Here is an 18,005-nt window from a genome sequence, read left to right as displayed (position 1 = left end):
ACATTCAGGTCTTCAGTGACAATCAATCAAAAAATGAAACCATGAAACTGAAGTCCACACAACATGAAGATGTTTTTAATACTGACCTGTCACAGAGGCTCATCAGTGACCAATACATGCTGCAACTATGCATTCCTTCACAGGTAAGAGATAGTCCTATGACTCCATCCTCTAAAAATAAGCGCTGTGAAGCATCCTGTCAGTCTTTGCTGTACCAATAAATAATGTGGACCACAAAGGTCAGTGTATCAAATATTTTGTGTACACATCTGCCCGTGTATTGTTTCACAAAAAACATAAAAGATGCTTGAGACTCTAATGCTGCAACTAATGATTACGGGAAAACAAAACTGCAATCATTACTGCAAAGTTAAACAGATAAACAAACATTTGACTTTGCCAAACATGTACTTGTTTAATGTGTTGTTGACTGCTAAAACCACAGCAGCTACTTTAAACTACAGTACATTTCAAAACATTTAAACAAAGTATAGGACCCAAACTGAAAATGTGTGTCCATACCTCTGATCGTTGAACTGCTTCCATTAGAATTTTCTTCTCATGGTAGTTATTCTATTTTTGATGAAATATTTGACTGCTTTCCAGTCTCTTTTTTGTAGTGCTTGCGGTTCTGAAGCAATGCAGCGCTCACAGTCCGCTTTACCTGGAACATCTTGCCTCACAATGAACTTCTTCAGGTGTTTTTCTACTGCAGCAATTTCCTCTGGTGTCCAACGTCTCACAGGAGCTTGCTTACCTAAGTAGGCAGAAAGAGATCACATTTTGATTAAATTGATAATTTGCAGAGCTGTGATCTGTAGCTCACAAGGCCACTAACTGCACAAAACGAGCTTCCACTCTGTTGAAAGTAAAATCTTCCAAATTTGTTTGCTGATCGTAAACTTTTAAGTGTGACAAATTTGCAATTAACTCAGGAAATCAGAAAGGGGGCAAATACTTTTTCACATATATATTCAAACCATTGTCACACATTGGGTCTTATTCCCTTTCTGGGTAGGAAGCTATGTTAGGTGTATTAAGAATTCAGAGACATGCTTTTATTCAATGATATAACCATCAACATTATTATTTTTTAAGGCAACCAATAGACCATTTTCACTAAAAACAAGGTAAAAGACGTTAAAAGCAATTGAGTGGCACTGGCCCAAAAGAGGATGCAAGTCCCAAAGCTTACCTCTCTTTCTTGCAGACACACTCTGGTTTTGGACTTGTGATGTGGAGGTACATTCTTGCAGGGATGATGTGCTGACCTCATCTTCTGACCCCTGTTGTCCTGGCATACTGACATCTAGAACAGGAAGAACTTTATTAAAAGACATAAAATATGAAGAAACAGTCAGTACAGTGATTATTTAATCAAATCAAATTCTATTTGTACAGCCCAAATTCACAAAACACATTTTGCCTTGGAGGGCTTTACAATCTGTACTGCCAGTTTGCGTCTGCCTTTAGTTCACTGCAATTTGAAGGCAGAAATACTCAGAAATGAAATGTCACACTTACTTTTCTGCTGATATGTCCTGTAGCATCAGAGAAATGCCACATAAACAACATGAAAAACACAATTTTCATCGGAGGGGGTCTTTAAAGAGGAGTGTTCAAGATCAATCTTCTTTCATCGTTCAAGCTCACCTGTTGGAGACACTCTCTGGTTTTGGACTTGTGATGTTGAGGTACAGATGTTCAGGGATGACATACTCTCATCTTCTGACCCCTGTTCTCCTGGCAGAGAAATGTAATATTGTTACTATACTTTGACAATACAGTGCATCATAGAGTAGATTTCAATCCCAGACCCCTGTCTTGCTGAACCAGACTTGCACCCCCGAGACAATGTACTATATTTTGTATCCTTGTCTTCACATAATGTCAGGAAATAGTGAATCAGGGAAACCTGAAAATAAAATACATAAATACATAAATCTCCATGACCATTCATCACATACCTTCAATGTCCTCTTCTAAAGGCCCCTCTATGCCGATGGTCTCTAAAATATTAATTGATATAATATTATTGAGTTGGAAAGCTGAGACTGTGGGCAATCTGGCAATCAAGAGCAGAAAAAAAATACAGTTTGTGTATGCATGTCTAAGTTTGACACGCATTTTTGCATATGTAAGGTCTTACGGAGGAGGATATGATTTTAAACTTGCAAATTACCTGCGTACAATTCAATTACTTAAAAAATCCAGTTTTAGTCACTTACTGAATGCTGAAGACTAAATATCATATATTGCACCTTTAAAATATAAAAAGTCTTAGTACCATTCACGTCAACTTGAATTTCATCCAGGCTCTTTCCTTTGTATTCTCCTAGGCGTCCCTGTTCCATTGCCAGAAGCACTTTGCTGATTTTGGCCAACTGGAGGGTGCCCTCCGGAAGGCGGTAGTGCTTTCGGTGGACAGCAATATTATGGCCAAGGAAGTCTGCCAACTGATCGAGTTCTGTGGTCTTAAGGTTCAATACAGTAGAGAGGGTGGCGATATGTTTCCTTAGTCTTGTTGATGTTAATGCTTTAGGATTTTCAAGGTGATCACATTCGTTCACAAACTGCCTTATGCAGTCACAAGCCCTTATGTAATGGACAGAGTGAGGTAATGCAAACAGATATCCATTTTCAGACAGCACTCCACATTCTTCTCTCTTCTCAGTCAGAGCATCAAGTGACTCTCTCATGATTGGGGTTAAAAGAACTGGAACCTTTCTTCCTCTCTTTCCTACAATTGTAATCCTTACAAAATGCTTGCACAGCTTCTGTTCAAGCGGTGTAAGGGCCAAGCTAACATCACCATGTGTGTCTGATGTGTCCTTTGATAGATACGCAGACAGAAGCATCCTGGACACTTCCCCTCCTCTCCGCCGGTTAAACAGTACAACTTGTGTGAGGGTAACTTTTGCAAGCTCCTTCCAGTTTGATGGTGATGAGTGTTTTTGCAGATCATTCAAATGTTGCTGCTGTTTCTCAGCTAGATGACAATGAAACTTTTGAATATCTTGTGTGAAAGGTAACAGTAGAGGAGCATTCCATTTGGTCTGGTCAAGTTGAGTTAATGCTTGGCTTGCAATGTCAAATCTCCAACTTTCTTGATAAAGCAGCGCAAACTCCTCAGCATCTTGAGTAGCTTGTTTATCTTTCTTTTTCAGGCCTTCGGACTTGATAAACATGGCCAAAGAATACAAGCTGTGTCCAACCTTGCGAGCAAGAGACGGACATTGGTATTTGCCAGTTTGCTCACTGAATCCAGATAGGCTCTTTGCAGCAGTGACCACCTGACTGTAGTGTTCAGGTTTTATGAGTTCTTGGATGGTCTTCACATGTGTAACTTGTCTTGCTTTCAATAACAGCCTGCCAAGCTCTCTCAGTTTTTGCCGAATATACTGGTGTTGACTGACCACCTTCTCGTTCTTCCTGAACAGTCTGTAACCATATTCAAGAATACAGCGGTCTTCTTTAATAGCAACTGCAATCCTGTCTTGATTCATAACACTTAAGAACTTCCAATAAGCATCATTAAATCCAGGTGGAGCAGGTTCAGCGAAAGCACACAAAGATAGAACACGAGTTTTACCAGGTTTACTACTCTCAGGTTTGAAGTTGCAAACCTGAAAATGCCGCCACATTGCTCTTCTTGAGAACAAACCATAGCAGTGAATACAATGTGCAAATTCCTGTCCTTCAGATTTTTTCTGTGGTTGCTTCCATGGGATGAGTTTGCCTTTCTGTGTCTCCAAAACCTCACTATTGTGCTCAAAGTTCCCCTTATTTCGTATATAGTCCAACTGCAGTTTCCTTTCTTTTGAGTTCTTTGGCAAACTGAATGCTTTTGCAACATCTGTTTCATCTTGGTGTTTACGCCACAAGTGCCTTGACATTTTCTGGACAAACTTTCTGCAATAAAAGCAGAAATGTTTTTTGTTGTAGCTTCTAGACCCATCCATCTTCTTTAATACTGGATTGACATACATAGACTGCTCTTCTTCCAGGGGCATTGAAACACTCACATCCTTTTTAGAATATGTTGCAACTATTTTCTTTTCATTACCATCAACTCTGCTATTCGGAAATATTTGTGTGGGGTCATGACCTGTTTTAAAGGGTCTCTTCTGGCTAAAATCAAGCTGACTCCGACTGGAAGACCTGCTTCTTTTCTGCTTGGAGGACTCACTTCCACTCTCCCTGGGCATAAACTTGCTCCGACTGGAAGACTTTCTTCTGCTCTCACTAGATGCACCTTTGTTCCTTTTTTTATCTTCCAGGGTTAATTCCAAACTGCTATCACTTTCTGTGCTTTCGTCCTTGGGACATGGAATGTACTCATCTTCACTGCCAATGTTAGAGTTATCTGATTCCACAAGAGGCACCTGAATCTTTAAAAAAAGAAAAAAAAAATGTAACTCATTTTGTAACATATTAAGTGTAAACAATCTGAGTATACTTTAATTGTATATGCATACAGCGTGAAGATAAATTCTCTATGGAGCCTTCTATACTGAGTATTTTAAGTTGAAGTAAGTGTAAAGAAATAGAAAGACATACTGCTAATTAATGTTAGACTTAAACTTTTACTAAAAACTAGGTATTGCCATTTTCATTTACTTTAAATGAAAAGAACCAGGAGGTCTGTCTGAACGTTAACATTGGTTCTGCCAGCGTTTCCAGTCAGACACGATCATATTGCATGTATTGCACGGGTTAGAGTATCAACGGACATGAAAATTAAGGCCCGATCCGACCCAGTTAGAGTACATAAAGTCCAAGCCCCGGTACTACACCATTGTGCATACAGTTGTGAGAAAAAGCAAATATTGCCTATATCCTTCATTAAAACCTTGAAACAATTTGAATATGTCATATATACACAATAAAGCATCAAAATGATACAAATACAAGAATCAATTAAAGACTTACAGGATGGCGAGAGCATCTTCTCAGCCTCTGTGAATCCCTTTCAGGCTTAGAAATCAAAGTGCCCTCTGTGCTGTCATCACTTGAATCGTAGAGACAGCCAGCAAAATCTTGTAGTCGATCCATCTGCAAAGGGAAAACATGAAGATATGATTTTCCCTTTTTGTTGACACGATAGAAAAACAAACTGCAGGGAAAAGTGCCCATCAGCTATGTACTCATACTGTTTTAAATAGATTTTAGGAGCTTACCATAATGCTTTTTGTGCGTCTCAGAGGTGGAACAAGTTCATCATCTGATTGCTCTCTGGAATGGTTGTTTGGAGAAGCCTCATCACAGGCTTCTTTCAGAACAGTTTCATCTGAATCGCACAAATGACGAGAAACCTCTGGTCCACTGTCCATCTGCAAAAAAAAAAAAAAGTATGTCAAGTAGGGCTGGGCGATATATCGAATATACTCGAAATATTGAATATACTCGATATATTGAATATACTCGGTATATTGAATATACTCGATACATTAAATGTACTCGATATATCGCGGCTTGTTGTCTGTGTGATGTAGAAAATGACTATATCATGAAACTTGAGTGTTGTGACGCATTTGCTTTCAGCCGCTGACATTTAACTCCACTCCTCTCAAATGCTTTCTCGTCTCTCCCTCTCAAAGACAGACAAAACAAGAGCACCTAGTTACATACGTCAGTCTGATACGTGCAACTTCACACGCCCTTGCCCAGCAGAGGAGGACAAATTCATTCCGAAGAAAAACAGCACATGATCCATCGTCTGGTGGTGGTTTGGTTTCAACTTAAGGCTAAGGCAAAATATCGAGATGTATCGTGACATGGCCTAAAAATATCGCTGTATTAATAAAAGGCCATATCGCGATTATTAACCTACGATTTTAGGATTGTTAAGTAGTTTTGATCATGACATGATCTGACCAAAAAGCTAAATACAGTAAAGAAATGTAAACAGTGGCCCAGTAGACAGTGGAAGTATAACAGCTTCATACAAGTCACCACAGATATTGGTGATGGATGCGTCTACAATGTCATTTTACCTGTGCGTTAGTCTCATCCGGCTTTGATTCCATGTGGAACATCTGAGGTAGAGGGCTGGTCTCTGTCTCTGCTGCTGCAGGAGTCTGAGGGTCTTTCACCTGAAATTTAGATAGCAGACAAGAAGACAATTAGAACTGACAGAAATCACAACTGTATGTGGAGACATTTACAGGCTAATAAGGTTACCTAATGGTTAAACAGTTTCTGAAACAGCACAGACCTTCACACTGAGAGCACAACATAGTCTTTCTAAAGGTAGTAGGCACCTCTCATAACCTATGATAAGGATTTACAGTGGGTCACATTGTAAATTTTGCTTTCAAACTCATAACAGCTCAGACAGTGTGCAATTACAAATGTTAAAATCAAACTTGAGATTATGTCAGGTTCTGGACAGTGCCATAGGAACAGTTTGAGTGAGAACCACACGGAAGGGCCCCACATGGGAGAGACTAGAAACATACGAGTGGTGTGTTACAGTATGTTACCTGGTCTCATTGAGGAGAGACGAGAGAACAAGTGTGTTTGTGACATAAAAGACCCCATAAGGACATGACTGGAAACATGCGTGTGTGTGTGACATTTACTGGCCATTATCACACAACCCAAAAAGTAATCCTGACAATGTGAACATTGACCCATTTTGAAAGAAGAACAGCTTCATACAAGTCACCACAGATATTGGTGATGGATGCGTCTACAATGTCATTTTACCTGTGCGTTAGTCTCATCTGGCTTTGATTCCATGTGGAACATCTGAGGTAGAGGGCTGGTCTCTGTCTCTGCTGCTGCAGGAGTCTGAGGGTCTTTCACCTGAAATTTAGATAGCAGACAAGAAGACAATTAGATCTGACAGAAATCACAACTGTATGTGGAGACATTTACAGGCTAATAAGGTTACCTAATGGTTAAACAGTTTCTGAAACAGCACAGACCTTCACACTGAGAGCACAACATAGTCTTTCTAAAGGTAGTAGGCACCTCTCATAACCTATGATAAGGATTTACAGTGGGTCACATTGTAAATTTTGCTTTCAAACTCATTACAGCTCAGACAGTGTGCAATTACAAATGTTAAAATCAAACTTGAGATTATGTCAGGTTCTGGACAGTGCCATAGGAACAGTTTGAGTGAGAACCACACGGAAGGGCCCCACATGGGAGAGACTAGATACATACGAGTGGTGTGTTACAGTATGTTACCTGGTCTCATTGAGGAGAGACGAGAGAACAAGTGTGTTTGTGACATAAAAGACCCCATAAGGACATGACTGGAAACATGCGTGTGTGTGTGACATTTACTGGCCATTATCACACCACCCAAAAAGTAATCCTGACAATGTGAACATTGACCCATTTTGAAAGAAGAACAGCTTCATACAAGTCACCACAGATATTGGTGATGGATGCGTCTACAATGTCATTTTACCTGTGCGTTAGTCTCATCTGGCTTTGATTCCATGTGGAACATCTGAGGTAGAGGGCTGGTCTCTGTCTCTGTCTCTGCTGCTGCAGGAGTCTGAGGGTCTTTCACCTGAAATTTAGATAGCAGACAAGAAGACAATTAGAACTGACAGAAATCACAACTGTATGTGGAGACATTTACAGGCTAATAAGGTTACCTAATGGTTAAACAGTTTCTGAAACAGCACAGAACTTCACACTGAGAGCACAACATAGTCTTTCTAAAAGTAGTAGGCACCTCTCATAATCTATGATAAGGATTTACAGTGGGTCACATTGTAAATTTTGCTTTCAAACTCATAACAGCTCAGACAGTGTGCAATTACAAATGTTAAAATCAAACTTGAGATTATGTCAGGTTCTGGACAGTGCCATAAGAACAATTTGAGTGAGAACCACACGGAAGGGCCCCACATGGGAGAGACTAGAAACATACGAGTGGTGTGTTACAGTATGTTACCTGGTCTCATTGAGGAGAGACGAGAGAACAAGTGTGTTTGTGACATAAAAGGCCCCATAAGGACATGACTGGAAACATGCGTGTGTGTGTGACATTTACTGGCCATTATCACACCACCCAAAAAGTAATCCTGACAATGTGAACATTGACCCATTTTGAAAGAAGAACAGCTTCATACAAGTCACCACAGATATTGGTGATGGATGCGTCTACGATGTCATTTTACCTGTACGTTAGTCTCATCTGGCTTTGATTCCATGTGGAACATCTGAGGTAGAGGGCTGGTCTCTGTCTCTGCTGCTGCAGGAGTCTGAGGGTCTTTCACCTGAAATTTAGATAGCAGACAAGAAGACAATTAGAACTGACAGAAATCACAACTGTATGTGGAGACATTTACAGGCTAATAAGGTTACCTAATGGTTAAACAGTTTCTGAAACAGCACAGACCTTCACACTGAGAGCACAACATAGTCTTTCTAAAGGTAGTAGGCACCTCTCATTACCTATGATAAGGATTTACAGTGGGTCACATTGTAAATTTTGCTTTCAAACTCATAACAGCTCAGACAGTGTGCAATTACAAATGTTAAAATCAAACTTGAGATTATGTCAGGTTCTGGACAGTGCCATAGGAACAGTTTGAGTGAGAACCACACGGAAGGGCCCCACATGGGAGAGACTAGATACATACGAGTGGTGTGTTACAGTATGTTACCTGGTCTCATTGAGGAGAGACGAGAGAACAAGTGTGTTTGTGACATAAAAGACCCCATAAGGACATGACTGGAAACATGTGTGTGTGTGTGACATTTACTGGCCATTATCACACCACCCAAAAAGTAATCCTGACAATGTGAACATTGACCCATTTTGAAAGAAGAACAGCTTCATACAAGTCACCACAGATATTGGTGATGGATGCGTCTACAATGTCATTTTACCTGTGCGTTAGTCTCATCTGGCTTTGATTCCATGTGGAACATCTGAGGTAGAGGGCTGGTCTCTGTCTCTGCTGCTGCAGGAGTCTGAGGGTCTTTCACCTGAAATTTAGATAGCAGACAAGAAGACAATTAGAACTGACAGAAATCACAACTGTATGTGGAGACATTTACAGGCTAATAAGGTTACCTAATGGTTAAACAGTTTCTGAAACAGCACAGACCTTCACACTGAGAGCACAACATAGTCTTTCTAAAGGTAGTAGGCACCTCTCATAACCTATGATAAGGATTTACAGTGGGTCACATTGTAAATTTTGCTTTCAAACTCATAACAGCTCAGACAGTGTGCAATTACAAATGTTAAAATCAAACTTGAGATTATGTCAGGTTCTGGACAGTGCCATAAGAACAATTTGAGTGAGAACCACACGGAAGGGCCCCACATGGGAGAGACTAGAAACATACGAGTGGTGTGTTACAGTATGTTACCTGGTCTCATTGAGGAGAGACGAGAGAACAAGTGTGTTTGTGACATAAAAGGCCCCATAAGGACATGACTGGAAACATGCGTGTGTGTGTGACATTTACTGGCCATTATCACACCACCCAAAAAGTAATCCTGACAATGTGAACATTGACCCATTTTGAAAGAAGAACAGCTTCATACAAGTCACCGCAGATATTGGTGATGGATGCGTCTACGATGTCATTTTACCTGTACGTTAGTCTCATCTGGCTTTGATTCCATGTGGAACATCTGAGGTAGAGGGCTGGTCTCTGTCTCTGCTGCTGCAGGAGTCTTCACCTGGATTTCAATTAAACAAGAATCAAACAAACTGATGTTAAATCATATCACACAGATCAAAGATCACATGCATTCCCATAGATAAACTCATATGGGAAACATGATAAATATTGGACAAAATTTGCTTTTACAAGATGGCACAAAATATTCATGCTTAATCTAACCAACTCACCATACTGCGCCAAGGCCATTTTGCATCACCATAGCTGTAGTCAATTTCAGATCCTATCTCTATTTTCTTCAGGGCAAAAAGGCACAAGTGCGGCTTGTTGTTTACTATGATTTTTCTCATGACACAATTTGGATTTTTGTGGTTGTCATTGACTAATCTTCCAAGAGATCCATCTTCTTTAGATGCATCAAGGCTGAAAAGTATAAGAAAAATTATAACAGGGTTATAATTATCAGTTTTGTTGGAAGACATATTTTTAGTACTTGTGCTTTAGTTCAATCATTAACTATTAAAAGTTTATTTCAGGGTTAACTTAGAATTTCTCTAATCTATAAAAAACATCTCTTTACATGCTCACCACAAGTGACGGTTCTGCCACTCAAAATCAAAGAGAAATGTGGAGTCAATCTCTGAGTACGTTAGTGACTGGCATTCTTCCTGTGTGAGGAGTTTACCCCTGTACTCCAAAACAAAGTCCCCTGGTTCAATGGGCTGCGTAGCAAACACTCCTCTTCCTAGAAGAATATAACAAAGAAAACGATTCATTTGCTTTTGAAATGCACAAGTTCTTTCAAGGAACCTTCTACCACTTACCTTTGAAACTGTCTATGAGTCTTGACATAAATCCAGACTTGTCAGTGCAAGACAGAATATATGTCTTTGCATCATCTACAGGCTTTATCCTTCTCCTCCTTTTGGACATAATGGCTCTGTGAAAATATTTTTAATTATTACTACACATACGATATAAGAGATTTGTTCAATGAGTTCAGTTTATATTGTCATGAGTTGCCTAGATTGCTAACTGCTGATATACATAAAACAATTTTTGAAAACAAACAGTAGAGTTTCCTCTAGGTTTATGGCATGTTGTCCTCTTCTCTCTTTATCAGGCTATAGGTGTGTGAGATTGTGTGTTTGTTTGTGTGTCAAAATGAAATAGCTTTGCTTAAAGTAGATCAATAACATCATTATTTGCCCCTAATGAATGTCAAGTTAATTTCATTTATCAAAAAACTTCAACAGATGTCATTTCAGGTCACTTTTCCCATGTTTAATTTTAATTAATAATGAAAATAATTACCTTATTTAAGCAAAGATAAAAAAGAGGTCACTTAATTAGTTAAAGAGTTAATTTATAAAGCTCTAGCACTTTTGGATTTCATTTTCAATTTTAGGGAGTTGATATACAGTTTAATTTCATTATAGTAGCATGTAAAGATGGGTATTTTTTATAAAAGTAGACAAAAATGTATCATTTCATTTATATTTATACATTTCTAGACTATTAGACTTTGTGCCTTATATAATTTGTCTTATATAATTGTCTTAAAAAGATCGCTAGCTGCTAATGTTAGCAGCTAGCGATCGCTAACGTTAGCGCTAATGTTAGCTCGCCCATTATATTGCTAAGTTAGCAGCTAACCGCGAGTAGCTAACGGTAGCAGCAAACAGTTATTGTAATAAACTGTAAAAAAAAATCGCGAGCTGCTAATGTTAGCGCGCGTATTATATAGCTAACACCAGCAGCTAAACACAACTAGTTTACACTAGGAGCTAACAGTTACTGTAATAAATTAATTAACATAACGAAGATATAAACGATATAAATCCAACAAATTCACACATACCTGTTGCATGCTGTCAATCTTGAGCTTGATCTTCCTCTTCTTCTTGTTAAAACCCTACCCACTTCCTGAAGTGTGTAAACAAACTTCCGGTGTGTGTGTGTCCGTACCTTCCACCTTACAAGCTCCGGGGGGCGGTAGTGAGCAAAAAGTTTACACACACTTACACACACATTTCCAGTTTTTGTGACCTTGTGGGCCAAGTGAAAAAAAAGCAAGAGGGGCATCAGGGGGGGCTGCAAAGCTCATTTTGAATGAAAACCGGTGTGGGGCCCACCATTTAGGGCCCCATACCGGTTGTGGGCCCCCCGCGGTGGGTGTGCTCCATGCGGTGGGACCCCATGAAGTAAGATATGTAAGTGCACACTCTCACACACACTCTCACACACACTCACACACACACACACACACACACACACACACACACACACACACAGAGTGAGAGAATCAAAGGCAGAGCTGTCCACATGACAAACGAGCCTCTGAACCCTGATCCATTCAAAAAGATCTGCTCCGAGACTAGAGGGAGGGAAACCCCATCACTTCTTTTCCCTCCTACACCTGCTCCCCCAACACACACACACACACAGGTTTTGCATTCTTTGTGTGGACACTCAGTCATAAAGAATTCCCTGGGCCCTTAACCTTACCTTAACCATCACAGCTAAATGCCTAACCCCTAACCCTAACTGTGTGGGGCAGCCAAAAATGAATGTCCTCACCAAATTTAGGTTTGCTTGAGAATAGGTCCACACTTCCTGCACCACACTTTCACTGTGTCATGATTATAAATTAACGTGACAATATATAAGCTTGTTGTCTTGGGTGTAATTGATCCTTGTGTCTTTGTGTTGTGATGGGTAGCACGAGGAGAGGAGAGTGCAAATATGTGGCTGCAGTAGAAGAACAGGTTTAATCACTGTTTCAAAACTTAAAGCTGCAGTATGCAACATTTGCTGATTTGTGTTGATTATTTTATTTTCATTTTTCTGCCTCCGTTTTTGTCTTTGGGAATAGAAGCAGTGCAACATCATTTGTATCCTGTGTCCTTCGTCTGAAAACAGGCTGTTTTCAGGGACTATTGGTGGGTAAAATAAGTATTTGGAGTTTGAAACTGCTGAAATGCTGTTTTTTATTTGAGGAGTTCACTTCTGGACACTTTCCCTGGACACTTTTTTTTGTATTTTCAGTCACATTGAGTCTGTAGCTGCTGGTGGCAAAACTGACAAAGAGCCATCAGCACTAAGAGTAAGAGCAGTTTTTTGTCACTGCTTAACAAAACCATAACAATGTCACTCAGCTACATTATGTCCCATTGTTCCTTACATGAGACCACTTCACTCGAGAACACAGCATGGAGGCCTTTAATTGGAAATTGCCATAAATGTCACATTAAGAGATTGCATTTCATCTCATACACAGTCAATCCATGCACGGTGGGGGGGGACAAAAACGTCATCTTAGCTCCCGCTGCACTTATCTGTTCAACAAAGTGTCTTCTGGGGGACAACTTGTTTTTTAAAAGCATGTGTAAACCTATAAACCATAGGAAGGGAGGACATGTTGGCACGTGTGTGCGCATTAAAAAGCTCTTAACATGTAAGATTAAATAAATGAATCTGTTTTGTGCCTGCTTGTACATGTAGAGTGGTATATGGCCACAAAAACATCTTATGCTTAATTATGTTGTGAATAATGTATATCTTCACTTTTCAGAGCATAAATGGACATCAGTGTGAGCATTGATCTAAAATCAAAAGATTTGTTAGAACTGGCAAACGTTCACAACTTCTTTTCATTTCAGTTTATAATCAAAACTTCTTTTACATGATTAATTTTTCCCCTAACTTGTGTCATGTTCGAAGTTTCAAATTATTATGTGGAATAAATTAGAGCTACATGACTTTTCCCACTGGTGCAGCCATCGAAAAATAGTAGTTGTAGTGTATATTTCACGTAAAAATAATCAAGTGCATCATTCACCCTCATGACATTTCTGTGACACATTGGTGCAAAAATATCCTTTGAACTTTAAATCAAAGTCTTGAAAAATTAATGTCAACACACACTACAACATATATGTATATAATATGTAAGCGCATCTTTTCTACTCCACGTTTACTTGATAAATTGAGGATCTTATTGTTTTACTTTGCGCAAAAGAAGCAGATTTTTCAGTTTTACAGGGAATGCTGGACTCCTACAACGACAAAACAAGTGTACATCCCACTCTGAACTGAAATAAGTTGACCATTTGTAGTATTTTTTGTACAGTAGGCTATTATAGTGTATGCCACATAGGTTTGGAACACATGAATGCAACACAATAAGGGTGGGTTTGGTGCTGTAGCTTCCTTATTTGCATGTTTTGTTGTGTTCTCTTGTCACATGTCAATGTACTTTGTTTCATTTGTTTACAGACTACCAGTGTGACCAAACCGGATACATAAGTTTGTGATTATTTCATCACTGAACAATTAATGTGAACAAAAATCACTCCCCATCATTCCATACTGCCCGCTGAATCGCCTGCTGTGCGCATGTCTGTGCCAGTGTTTTCTATTTGTGCGTTTGCTTGCGTTTGAAATATGCATGATCCTGTGACACTAATCAAAGGTGTTGTTGTTTCTCATAGGAAATGAAAGGGAATGAAAGGACTGAAAGTCTGCCAGCGCTGCAGTTTCAAAGGGAAGTCAGGACAAGCTGCGCAATTCACCACAAGCTAGATCGGAAAAATTAGCATTTGTCTGCTCAATAAAACAAAATATTATTAATATTCATATCATTGTTCGGAGTCTGATTGAAATTCTGTCCCCATTACAATTTTGATTCTGAAGCATTACAGCACCAAACAAAGGCCACATCAGCATAATCAGATCAGACAGCCACATAAAAGTGCCCTCCTTTGGGACTTTTGGGACTTACATTTATTTCCTGCAACTTATGCTGAATAAAAGGCTATTTGCTGCTTTAAGGTTCGAAAATGCCAACCTGAATATCCCTGACTGCTTAGGAACAGACTGTATATTTACCAGAGCCAAGAAATAAAAGACGACAGACATGTCTTATTCCATCGTCCTCAGCAGTAACACAGCGACCAACTATCTTTGATCGCATTCCTTCCATTAAGAGCCATTAATGTGCCATCTGGTAAAATACACCTTGTCAGCCTCACTGATTCCCCCTGCAGCTTTATGCATTTTTACAACCACACACTCCAAAGACAGATTCATACTTTACCTCCTTGTGTGTGTGTGTTTAAGACACCAAGGGACTTCTTTGTACCTGATTTACAACTCCTTCTTCACAATGACCTCCAGCCATCCTGCTGTCTATTCTTCCTTCTCATCTCATCAATATTGCTCCTCACCGATGCTTTAATTCACCCATCATCCCTGCTCATCGGTTCTCCTCTCACGCCTGGAACTGTTTAAGAGCCATTTCCTCCACTAAATGCTTTCCTTTTGCAACATTTCTGGCTGCTATTTAAATCTCAACTTCATATTTCAGTGAAATCAAGCCTCACATTAGTTCATGCAGGACGCAGTAGTCATACGGCCCAGTTATAATCAGCTGACCACTGTCTGTTAGTCACACATCGCAGCCATTCTCTTACCAAAGTGCTACACTCAAATAAGCCTCCACCTTTCTAGGTTAGAGTTGAGCAGACTCAAAAGTTTAAAGGTTTTGTTCAAATGAAGGTTAATATATACAGTAAATGTATGACGCACACAATCATGGTTCACACAAGTGATACAAAACAAAATATTCCATCCTATTATCTTCAGAATATAGACACTGTTTTTTGCAACTCTTGCACTGACTTTCATTCATTTTTACAACCTAATCCAGTTAATGCCTAACCACAATTCACACCTTTTCCTAACTTAATCTAGAGCCTCAGGAATGTTTTTCTGCCTCAAGGTCCCAAAGAGGTACCAAAAACAAATACACACACACACACACACACACACACACACACACACACACACACACACACACACACACACACACACACACACACACACACACACACACACACACACACACACACACACACACACACAGGAGTTACACTTTGATCTGTACATAAGAGTTTCAGTGGCATCTGTCTCATGTGCTTGTAAACCACTGTGAGCTCTAACTCCAGTGGACCATATGCGTCCACTAAGCATGGGCCAATGCTAACTCCCCCCCTCTCTTTGATGTTACATAACACATACATTTTTTTTCAGCCAAACTGAACTGCTCTGCTAATTCCATTACTTTGCATGAGACATTTAAACTGTGTTCATACTGTTATGTCTCAGACGCACATCGAGGAACCGGCTGATGATTATGCCATTCTTCATTATCTGTGTCGGGGGGAAAAATTGAATTTTCCTCACACGGCATCTGTTGAACTGGTAGGGATTCACTGCCTTGCTCGAGGGCTCCTCGCCAGTGTGGAAGTGGTACTGACATGGGGCTTGATCCTGGGCAGCTCTTTCCCCTGAGGGCCACAGCGACGGCCTACATGGAATGATCACCAGAGCTGGATGCCACACTGCACCTGCTGCCTGCCTTCTCTCTGCCAGAGGGCATCAGTGGGGGTTTATCCAGCTTGATGGAGGTGCAGATGGCAAACTGAACAAAATGCCTTGTGTGCTTTCTGTTTGCAAATCCACTGAGTCACACAACGTGATTCACAAATGACTGACTTTGACATCTTCTGCGCCAATGAAAGCATCCAAGAAAACACAAAGATAAAAGAGCTGCAACGTCTCTTTATCTCGTAGTCTGGTTGTTTGAAAGTTTGAATATCTTCCAATTTAAATCATGACTGGCTCTTGTGTCAGCAACTACTCATTGAATATTACCATTCCCAATTAAAATCACATATAAGATACCCAAGAAAGCATTTATTTACCAGCAGAAAGAAAGAAATTTCTTCTGTGTCATTAGGGCCCAAGTGCAAGTGTGTCAAGTGTCATGGCAGAAGTGGCTCCTGGCAGAAAGTGCAAGGACGCTTTTGTTTTCCGTCAGATATTGTTATTGTGTGCATTTTTGAGGGGGTTAACATGCATAAAAACACTGGACTCTGGTCAGGTCTGCCAAAAAAATTGACATTGTCATAGTTCTTGGACCTGTGTGTTGTCCCAGGGTTCTATAACGCCCCCCTATGGTGAAATGCAGATGGAGTAAGCCAAAACTAAGTTGCATCGAATTTCACGCAAGTTAGTGGGAACACGTTATAGGCCAAGACAAACAAAAAAGTCCATTGGGACCATGGCCCCTTCAACTTGGCGATTTGCTCCCTTTTTGAATGAATTAATTTATCTTTCATTTGTTATGTGGGGGGATGCAAGGGCCCTTCTTAGTTTTATTTATTTTTGAGACAGAGAGCCAAAGATGCAAATTCAAGCCATGTTTAAGGTAAAGTGTGTAAAATATACCAACATTTATTGGTGAGGTTGCCTGTTGCATTTTAATATCTCTTACTGCACCCTTTACCTCCAGCTTTAAGTGTGTTGGAGAACTTTTGTTGTATCAGCTAGCACCAAAATTAAAAATATGTTTAGTTTGTTCTTGGTGGCTATTGAAAAAACATGGTCTATGAGAATGGCTGCCTCTGTAGAATGGACCCAGCGACTGATACAAATTTAAAAGGCTAAAATAAAGTATAATTATTTTATCCTCAATTAATGCCAGAGGAAAACAATTTCACCTAAAGTTTACACACTGGACCTTTTTTAGAGGTGAAATACTGTAGAAGAGACGGTGTTGTACATAGTGATGACTCACCAAAAATGAAAGCCCCACTTTGTTGTCGGTCTCGGCTCAGTAGAGCATGGTCACCTCCTGGGGGTCATTGTTTTGGTTTGATAGCTGCATTAATAGCTGTTTTGGTTCTCTCTTATTGCCACCATTAACCTTGTTTCCAGCTGCAGCAGGAGGATTTTGGACTGGACTGCACTCCACCTGTTCAGACAGATAAAGTTTGCACTAATTAGTGAACATAAAGCAGCATTTATCAGCTAAATATCCACAATTCCCCTTCTGGGAACAATAGGAGTGGATATTGGACTAATATTTGCCAGTTGGACAGACAGATGACTCTAAATGTTGCTTTGTCACCTGAATATTTGTTTGTTCACAGTATTCATTTTGTAAGTGGATATACAAGTGTTTACAGTTTGTCGCAATGACTCACACCTTGTGTCCATTTTACAGTGTTCAATAACAGGACTTTAAAACTGTTCCAGAAACTTAACTCAACTCTTTGTCATTATATATATATATAGACAAATTATAGACCTATTACATTATAATAGGACACTCCTCAAACTATAAAAGGTCTAATCGGCGATGCTTGAGTACCATGTTTTTGTTGCAGCTCAGAATGTATTCCAGTTGAAAACATAAGCAATTGTGACAGCTAGTGAGTAAGCCATCATGCTTATTCTAGCTGGTCACCAATGTAACATAATGAATGCATTAAGGGAGTCCAGGGAGAAGCACCAGCTCTTTCATTTTGGAGTCATTTTGCAGCTTGAAT

At 39.8% G+C, this 18,005-nt stretch overlaps 1 protein-coding gene across 4 annotated transcripts; it reads right to left on the bottom strand.

Annotated features, from left to right (window-relative positions):
- Window positions 1-378: 378 nt before the first annotated feature.
- LOC122786777 lies at window positions 379-11,857 on the bottom strand. 4 transcript variants are annotated; one of them, XM_044053257.1, is made up of 14 exons: window positions 11,471-11,857; window positions 10,434-10,549; window positions 10,198-10,354; window positions 9,840-10,032; window positions 9,578-9,667; window positions 8,863-8,961; window positions 5,181-5,333; window positions 4,933-5,055; window positions 2,288-4,391; window positions 1,968-2,009; window positions 1,654-1,743; window positions 1,525-1,541; window positions 1,196-1,309; window positions 666-757 (listed from the first exon to the last, which is right to left on the bottom strand). In XM_044053257.1, the coding sequence occupies exons 1-14, from the start codon at window positions 11,692-11,694 to the stop codon at window positions 740-742; spliced, it is 3,540 nt and encodes a 1,179-aa protein (XP_043909192.1). In that variant the 5' UTR covers window positions 11,695-11,857; the 3' UTR covers window positions 666-739. The 4 variants fall into 4 exon arrangements, with proteins under 4 accessions (XP_043909191.1, XP_043909193.1, XP_043909192.1 ...); XM_044053256.1 differs by lacking the exon at window positions 1,525-1,541 and having other exon boundaries at window positions 379-757; window positions 11,471-11,856; XM_044053258.1 differs by lacking the exons at window positions 1,525-1,541; window positions 11,471-11,857 and having other exon boundaries at window positions 379-757; window positions 10,434-11,398.
- Window positions 11,858-18,005: the final 6,148 nt, after the last annotated feature.

The sequence above is a fragment of the Solea senegalensis genome, linkage group LG20 (genome assembly GCF_019176455.1).
Source record: "Solea senegalensis isolate Sse05_10M linkage group LG20, IFAPA_SoseM_1, whole genome shotgun sequence".
Classification (NCBI taxonomy): domain Eukaryota; kingdom Metazoa; phylum Chordata; class Actinopteri; order Pleuronectiformes; family Soleidae; genus Solea; species Solea senegalensis.
The sequence above is the reverse complement of the archived record's forward strand: the minus strand, read 5'-3'. Positions and strand labels throughout refer to the sequence as shown.